Source organism: Gossypium raimondii, chromosome 12 (assembly GCF_025698545.1).
Source record: "Gossypium raimondii isolate GPD5lz chromosome 12, ASM2569854v1, whole genome shotgun sequence".
In the NCBI taxonomy this organism is placed as follows: domain Eukaryota; kingdom Viridiplantae; phylum Streptophyta; class Magnoliopsida; order Malvales; family Malvaceae; genus Gossypium; species Gossypium raimondii.
Genome location: NC_068576.1, coordinates 50,879,035 through 50,888,069, shown reverse-complemented (window position 1 = coordinate 50,888,069; position 9,035 = coordinate 50,879,035). Strand labels below are relative to the sequence as shown.

At 31.6% G+C, this 9,035-nt stretch overlaps 1 protein-coding gene across 3 annotated transcripts; it reads left to right on the top strand.

Annotated features, from left to right (window-relative positions):
- Positions 1–1,044: 1,044 nt before the first annotated feature.
- LOC105764892 (NO-associated protein 1, chloroplastic/mitochondrial) lies at positions 1,045–5,759 on the top strand. Of its 3 annotated transcripts, none has more exons than XM_012583683.2 (13): positions 1,045–1,554; positions 1,815–2,000; positions 2,382–2,468; positions 2,563–2,642; positions 2,798–2,879; positions 3,213–3,233; positions 3,629–3,674; positions 3,822–3,940; positions 4,135–4,248; positions 4,332–4,430; positions 4,527–4,616; positions 4,941–5,050; positions 5,273–5,759. In XM_012583683.2, exons 1-13 carry the CDS (start codon positions 1,138–1,140, stop codon positions 5,520–5,522), a joined length of 1,701 nt encoding a protein of 566 aa, XP_012439137.1. In that variant the 5' UTR covers positions 1,045–1,137; the 3' UTR covers positions 5,523–5,759. The 3 variants fall into 3 exon arrangements, with proteins under 3 accessions (XP_012439137.1, XP_012439136.1, XP_012439138.1); XM_012583682.2 differs by having other exon boundaries at positions 4,323–4,430; XM_012583684.2 differs by having other exon boundaries at positions 4,323–4,430; positions 5,299–5,457.
- The last annotated feature ends 3,276 nt before the right edge of the window (positions 5,760–9,035 follow it).

Here is a 9,035-nt window from a genome sequence, read left to right as displayed (position 1 = left end):
TTAAACAAAAAATTTAAACCTATTTTTTGAACCCAAACTTAGAAGTACTAATATTTTGTACCGGCTCTATCATGATTAGCTCTATAATGGAGGGCCTTAGTTCGTAGAAAAGAAAAACCTTAAAAACTGCTTAGTGGAGTGGGGTGGCACTGGCAGCATTTTGCTGATTTTATTTATGGTACTGGCAGATTTCTAGCTCAATGTTGCTACCTCCAAAACATCAAATTATAATTAACAAGCTCTAGAAGTAGTGAGATATCATCTATTTACGTGTGTTTGATGTTTTTATGCATTTTTGGTGAGTATTGTATTAGGTAGGTGAGAGCTCAACTTCATAGATTGAAACCTCTTGCAAGATGAATGTGATTTAAAGGACATTCAAATTTATGTTCTACTTAAAAGACTTCATCACTCACCCAATCTCAAAATCCCAATATTTCATCTTTTGCTTACCCAGAATTCATTTGTTGGACAGAGTGAATTATGGGAATCCACTCTGGTAAAAGGAAATGAAAAGAGGGCTTCGCCTTCACCTCTCCTAGATTCCACAATCCAACTATTATTGAATCTTATAATTTTATAAATATTAGGTGAAATTCTGATATTAGTCCCTATACTTAGTGAAAGTTATAGATTTATTTTTTACTTTAATTTGTACTTTTTCAAAATTGAATTTTCAATCATTACCAAACCATAAGCCACACGCCAAATATATTAGCATATGTGTAATGTCATGTTAATTTGTTATTTTCATATATTACTTATTAAAAATCCAGTTAATGGATTAACAACTATCATTTGCTTAGTAATTGAATTTGACCAAACATATTTAACTATTATTGTCCGAATCAAAATAAAATTTTAAAATTCAAAACGTACTAGATTAAAATTGATCAAGTAAAAAAGTACATGACTAGAATTGATCAAATTAAAATATAGGGACTAAATCTATAAATTTAGCAAAAGAATAGGCACTAATAACAGAATTTAACCTAAATATTAACACCCATTCCCCTCTTCCATCAATATCATCATCATCCTCCTTCGAGTTTAGTGTGTTACATCTTCCCACCCTAACTAAAACCCCTCCATCCCACTGTGAAAGTGTAAAACCTCAACGAGACAAAACGGACGCTAATGGCGCTCAAAACCCCTTCCACATTTCTCTCTCCTCTCTCTCTTCCGAAGCACTACACTCTCTCTATCTTCAACCCCGTATCCCTTAATATTTACAGAAAATCCACTCCCCTTTCCTGCAAATCCACTCACTCCCACTCCCCATCTCAGTTGCCACTCTCCGATACGAAATTGCTTTCTTCCGAACCCGAAGGAACTGGTGCAGCTTCTCCGACCCGGGGAGACCGGTTTCTCGAAAGGCAACAGGCTGACGAGGCTGCCAAGCTTCTTATAAAGGAGATAAAGAAGACTAAGAAGAAGGCGAAGAAGGTTTTGAAGGTTAATACGGCAACCGCCTGTTGTTATGGTTGCGGAGCTCCATTGCAGACTTCGGAGGTGGATGCTCCGGGTTATGTGGATATGGACACCTATGAATTGGTATTGAACTTCAACTTTGACATTTTAAAAATTAGTTTTTTTTTTCTGGATTGGTCGAATGCACTTGGTTTTAGTTTAAATGCCCGTTACATTTTAATATGATATTTTTCTATTAGCAAAATTGTAAAAGTAGTTGTTCGGAAATTGATTGAATTCCCCCCTCCTCCCCCGTCCCCCCCCCCCCCCTTTTTTTTTGTTTGAATAAGTTAAAGTTTCAGGTCAAATTGGGTAGCTGATTTAGTACTGGTTTATGACTGCAGAAGAAGAAACACCACCAGCTAAGAACGATTCTTTGTGGGAGATGTAGGCTTTTATCTCATGGGCATATGATCACTGCTGTTGGTGGGAATGGAGGTTATTCTGGGGGGAAGCAGTTTGTTTCAGCTGATGAGCTTCGGGAAAAGCTCTCTCACTTGCGACATGAGAAGGCTTTGATTGTTAAATTGGTGAGTTTATATAGTTTCAACTTCCAGACCAAATTAATGGAATCTTTCGAGAACTTTTATCATTTACTTGTGAATTTTGGTGATATGATAATTGCATGGAACTTACCATTTTATTGTTAGTTAAAAACTGCGTTCCTTATCCACCCATTTTTTTGTAACCAAAGAGTAGCTGAATAAAATGCTTATGATAATAATGAATGCCAAGTAAATAAACTTATTATTATAGGCTATCTTCTAGTAAGTGATTGAATATTTTCCATTTGCTCCAATGATGACTTCCCTTCACAAGGATTTAACTATGTTTCAAACTTATTGATAAATTCAATGTTACACAAAATGATCAGGATGTTTTCCTGACTACTTTTGACCAATTACTTTTAGGTTGATATTGTGGACTTCAATGGCAGCTTTTTATCTCGTGTGCGTGATCTTGCTGGTGCAAATCCTATAATACTAGTTGTGACTAAGGTATTAATCTGCACTTTTGGCTATTATCCAATCAATAATTTTATGATATATGCTTTGCAACAATGCTGACTATAAGTGTTTGCTTTTCTCTCAGGTTGATCTTCTTCCAAAAGGGACTGATTTTAATTGTGTGGGTGATTGGGTTGTGGAGGCCATTACAAAGAAGAAGCTTAAGTAAGAAGTGGTTTCACTGGAAATTATTCAAAGAATTGATGTTGGATCTATCTCATTTAACTTTTTATGAAGATTTAACTCCTTTGAATATTTGTTTCTTATAGTTTCACTTGAAAGCTTAGCATGTTTCTGATTCAATGTGCTCTGCTTTTCAGTGTCTTGAGTGTGCATCTTACTAGCTCAAAGTCTTTAGTAGGGATTGCTGGAGTTGCATCAGAAATCCAAAAGGAGAAGAAGGTTTGTATTGGTCCTTACATATATGTTCATCAATAAGATTTGAGATATGTTGTGCTTCATATTAAATGCTTGTGAAACATGTTCAAATTGGTATCTCCTGAACCAAATATGAAATAAATGTCACCTTATACCTGTGATGAAGTCCAGAATATTTCTAATCTACATTTGGTTTATGAAGTGGTTACCACTGCACTAATCCCTGAAGTTTTCTTCTATGCAATTAATGTTCCATTTTATGTAACTTGTTACTATAGAAATGACTTTAGCCCTTTATGATCTGGTTTCCTTCATATTCCTTCTCTTAACTTCTTTACCTTGACTCTTCTGATGCAGGGACGGGATGTGTACATTCTGGTTAGTAAGTCTTGAAGTGGAAGCTTATTGTAGATTTACAGAGTGGAGTTGCAATTACATTTTTTTCCTGCTAAAGTTACCTTTTTGAAATCCTTTTTTCCTTTACATCATCTCTTCCAACCTTTTATTCTCATTGCCAGTTTCTTTATTGCATGATCATAATTGCAAAATGGGTTCCTAACTGCATTTGGCTGTCATACGTGTACTCTGCTGCTAGTATTCGTATGTCCAGGTGTAACATGAATAAATATCTTTGTTTTGCTTTCCACATTTCATGTGTCTGGCCGAAGGTACTTTATCTGTTTTAGTCGCAGTGTTGAACAGCTTTGATTTGGTATAAATTTAAATTGTATTCATATAAGTTGTTATATATTTTCATTTGATCATTCTTACAGGGATCAGCAAATGTGGGAAAATCTGCATTCATAAGTGCCTTACTAAGTAAGTTCATTTAATTTTATCCCGGGTTGTCTATATGAATTCATGTCCCACTTTTGCTCATTCTTATGTGATAATTTAAATGCTTTATCTAATTTTATACAATAATGGAGTACTGAACATCTTACGGTCTGGCCCATGAAACATCAGAAATGATGGCACAAAGGGATCCAGCAGCTGCAGCAGCACAAAAGTACAAACCAATACAATCAGCTGTTCCCGGAACTACTTTAGGTCCAATCCAGATTGATGCTTTCCTTGGAGGAGGGGTATGCATTAGCAGTTCATTGCCTGAACTTCATCCTACCCCCTTGGCACCGTGTTTTCATTTTCTTCAAGGATCTTTTGGGGCTTTTAGATAGTCTCCTAATTAGTTCTAAACCAGATAAAATTAGTTTTAGCAGTCCTTGTCTATTAAGTTTTATAATATTGACCAATCATTCATGTTATTGTCGTCCTGCAGAAATTATATGATACACCAGGGGTTCATCTTCACCATAGGCAAGCTGCAGTAGTCCACTCAGAAGATTTACCTATCCTTGCTCCTCAAAGTCGGCTCAGAGGTCAATCATTCCCTGTACGTTATGTTTGAAAGATCCTTGACACCCTGTTAAATTCTTTATATTCTTTATTCTTACGATGTTCCCCAAGGGTTGCCAGGTCTCCTCCAAAAATGGGATGGCAGGGAAATTCAATTCCAATGGCTTAAATGGGTTCTCAATATTTTGGGGTGGCCTTGTCAGAATTGATGTCTTGAAGGTCCTAATAATTTTGTTTCATGTATAGTCAGTTATGAGACCAGTTGTCATTGATGTGCAGTGTCTTCTGAATCTGTTACATTCTTGATGCTTTTAGGTTTTCCCAGAGACATGTTTGACATTTTATGGGCCAAAGAAGTTACCCATTCATGCTGTGCCTACCCATGAAGCAGATGAATTTTACAAGGTAATCAAGACTACGTGACAATTATGAGTTCTGCTTACTGCTTTCCCATGATATACTTCCACTTAGACTAAATCTGCTACAATTACGCAATATGTAGTTAGCAGTAATCAATATATATATACACATTTTCTGAGATAACCGTATTAAGTATCTTGAACACTAATTCAAGTTGCTAACTCTCTCGTAGGCTATGGAGTGAATATGGCCATCTTAAATTTGAATGACTAAGCATCTGAGACATCTAGCTAATAAAATTTCTTCTCAACAACTTATTATGAGGCACCTGTTATTGTTATTAGTAGATAATTTACCTAATTGCTGCAGAAAGAACTTGGAGTACTGTTGACACCACCAACTGGAAAAGATCGAGCAGGTGAATGGAGAGGACTGGAGACAGTGCAGCAATTGCAAATAAACTTTGAGGATGCTGAAAGGTGCAATTCGAGTTTATATTTCATGGTTATATTGCTTTAGACAATATTGAACTCAGCTGCTGTTAGAAAATTTGAGTTTTTTGTTGTGTACTAGGAATTATGGATTTTCAGCTCTTTCAGAATCCTTGTTTTGGTTAATTTGTACCGAATAAAACCTATTCCTGTTTGTATAATTAGTTACTTGCTTAATTTGAAATATGTCAAAATTTGTTGCTTGGACAGACCTGCTAGTGATGTGGCTATTTCAGGACTGGGGTGGATCACCATTGAACCGAGACGCGAGTCACTTGGAATATCTGAAAGTAATTTTGCAGAAGGAACCAAAGAATTGCATATTGCGGTCCATGTACCCAAGCCAGTTGAGATTTTCGTTAGGCCTTCAATACCCGTCGGTAAGGCTGGAGCAGAATGGTACCAATATCGTGAGTTAACAGAAAAGGAAGAAGAAATAAGACCAAAGTGGTACTTTTGAGCTCTTTTTGTTTATATGTTTATTTGTTTTCTTGATTTTCTATGTATGCGTCACTAATTTAATTGGCATGTTATTGTTCGTAAAGTTCAGAAATGTTTATGCCATTGCTGCATGCTCATAATGAAACTGAGGATACAGAGAGGAGCTTGCTTGTTCCACAAATTTTGTATGTAAAAGTTAGAACAACTTGTAATACCATACAGTGTAGAAAGAAAAAAGTGAACATTTATTTTCTCATCGGATCGGGAATCCCAAATCTTTTAACTATATCAAAGTGCTAAGGTATAGAGGTCTAACCCTTCAAAAAAAAAAATGGTATACTTTGTTTAGAATTATAAATTTGGTAATATTTTTGTCTAAATTAGTTTCATTAATATTAATTCAATTTGTTTTTATTTAAATTTTTAATCAATCAAGTGTATTTATGTCAGTAAATGTTATATAATTTTATGCACAATTTCATTCGTGGGTTTTTTAGACAGTCAGTGTGATTAAAAAAAGTGTAATTATTAAAATAGTAATCATAATAACTTGTAATTTTTGAGATATATTTGACTGACAAAGTGTAATTATATTAAAATTATATGAATAATGTTTAGTAGTACAAAATTATAATTACATAATTTAAATAAAAAAATTAAATGCTATAAAAATGTTTATTTACATAATTTAAAATATTAATTATTATAAAATATTAATTTACATAATTTTAAAAATATTAATTACTATAAAAATTATCAATATAATTAAAAATTTTCTAAACAAGTAACAAATATTAAAATCAAATTGTCATATATAATATGTTAATCTTATAAAGTAATCAATAATACGATTACTAATAAAAATAATTAAAAAATTTATAATATAATCCTGACTTTATAAAATATAGGTATTTATTTTTAGGTAATATATTTATGAGTCTTGATACTCACTAGTAGAGTCGGCCAAGCATATATATTTTAGGGTAAGAATCGGCCAACGTATTAAGGCACTAAAATTTCTTGTAACATTAACTTTTATGATTTTTGAACAAAAGAATAAATTAAAATAAAGTATCATCTAAATATTTTAATATAATTTTTTATTTATAATATAAATTTTTGTTACAACTTTATAAAATACATGTAGTTATAATCTAAATTTTATAATTTATATAATATAATTTCTAACAAGTACATGCATGCATGTTTATTATCCATATTCATACGCGTCTATATTTCTAATGTAAATTTTATAACTTGTATAAAAATTAATTGGATTTATGTGAAAATTATATGAGTAGGAGTGTAATTACATAGGTAATTACTCTAATTCTCAACACCCAATTCAGTGAGACCCATTAGTTAATATGGTTACTCAAACACGTCACACCTGTATAATTACAAACAATTACACTCAAATTTAATTACCAAATGCCTTTTCAAAAACAGCCTTAATTAGACTATAATCTATCAATGAATTACTTTTTATCAACTTTTTTTTACTTGGGTAACAAAATATTTCTCTATCTGGCTAAGCTCAAACTGAGTTACTGCTTAATTTTAATAGTAAAATTGTTTAGACATGATTCAATTTTGGAGGGAATTTTAAAAAAAAGAAAGAAAGAAAGAATAACAGTAATGATTTGTAGAGTCCTCTAATTCGAGCTCTTCATTTATCATTGTTAATGTTTGGTTCATTGTAATAACACATATAACAATAGTTTAATTGGGTGGAATGAAATGAGTGTTATAATAATATTCTTATGCCTGACTTAAAAAATAGATACTATAATAGTAAAAGAAAAAAACCACAAATAACTTATATACCTTTTAATAATTATTCGTAAAATATAAAATATCCAAAAATGTTAAAAGAATGAAATCATCAATATACTCTTTAGTAATTTTCTAAAAAAATAAAATATCCTAAAATGTTAAAATACTTGAATGGCGAATATACCCTTTACTAACTTTTTTTTCTATGAAACATAAAATATTCAAAATGATAAAATATTGAAATAATCAATATTTCCCTAATAAATTTTTATTGGTAAAACCCCAAAATGTAACAACAATGAAAAATCCTTTAATAGATTATCAAACTTAATAATTTCACATTGGATTCATGAGAATGCTATGAAATTTAAGTTAAAATTTGCCTGTAATATGAATTTTGATACAAAATAGCAAAAGAAAAATATGATATTTGCTTTGTCATAATGGAAATCCAATTAATTTGACATTCCTTTTCTATTATATAAATCATCACGACCATGGTGAAGTTGATAAAGTTTAACAATGAGGATGGTGCATAAAATGAATGAAACATCAGAATAAAATGCAGAGGTGAAATGAATTAACATTATGAGAACATATTCATACAGATTAAATTTCTAAATTGTTAGATATATATGGGAACAAGACGTTAATTCACATAACACTAAAATCCACGTAATAACACATATAACATGGTAAAATAAAGACTTGAACTAGGATACAAGGAAATACAATTTTCGGATAAAGTTATAGTTGCAAATATAAAAGTTATAATTTAATACGACATGCTTCTATTCCGTAATCAACGGTTTATAATTATCACATATAAAAAAGGACAACACTAAATAGTGAACTTTCATGTCGTTGTCTCATCCTACAATTACATATACAAAAAGTTATATTTCATCTAGGGCCCCCGACCTCCCTAAAATGAAAATTTTTCTATTTAAACCTTTTAAATTTTTAAAATTTTAAATTAGTAAAGGAAAAATTATACTTTGCCCTCTAAAAATGATAAAAATTGATTTAATCCTTAAAAATTATAAATATACAAGATATTAAAATGGTAAAATTGTATTTTTGTTACCGTAAAAATTACAATTTAATTTCAGCCCCTAAAAAAAAGGTTTTCGTCCCTGCCACCATTTTAATCTTTGATTTATAATTTACACATACAAAAAGTGACTACCCTTTATGACATACTATTATGTCTTAATCTCATCCTACGAATACATATACAAAAAACTATATTAATCCACCACCACAAGCATAATCTTTAATGGATAGAAATAAATCTTCTCACTCATGTTAATCGCATAGGAGGTGGTAGAGTCAAGAACAATGAGCATTTGCATTGAATGATCAATAATTTACTTAACCCAACATCTCGTTCATTCTCTATTAAACCTCCTATTTCACCTAAAGCTGCATATAATATTTGGATCTTTTATTGAATGAACATTTTAGGGCTAATACTCTTACTTAATTCAAGGTTAACTTGTCTAATATTATCCCTGAGCAACGTGACAATATCAATAAGTGAATTAGAAGAAATTGATTCACTTACCCCAGAACTCTTTCTCTTCTTCTTTGAAAATGTAGAATCAACTATGTTTGGATTAAACGGTTGTAACTATGTAGCAGAGACATTCATCTCATCTAGGGAAAGATCTATTTCACATCAATTGCCATTGTTTCTTTCTCCACGAATCCTTTCATTAACAACATCTTGAACTTGTAATTCTTTAGCTATATT

Excerpts from the sequence above, each read along its gene's own strand:
- LOC105764892 (XM_012583682.2), top strand. The coding sequence starts at position 1,138 with ATGGCGCTCAAAACCCCTTCCACATTTCTCTCTCCTCTCTCTCTTCCG. Across the intron at positions 2,880-3,212 it reads AAATCCAAAAGGAGAAGAAG|GGACGGGATGTGTACATTCT; the intron begins GTTTGTATTGGT and ends CTTCTGATGCAG. Across the intron at positions 3,675-3,821 it reads ATTCATAAGTGCCTTACTAA|AAATGATGGCACAAAGGGAT; the intron begins GTAAGTTCATTT and ends ATGAAACATCAG.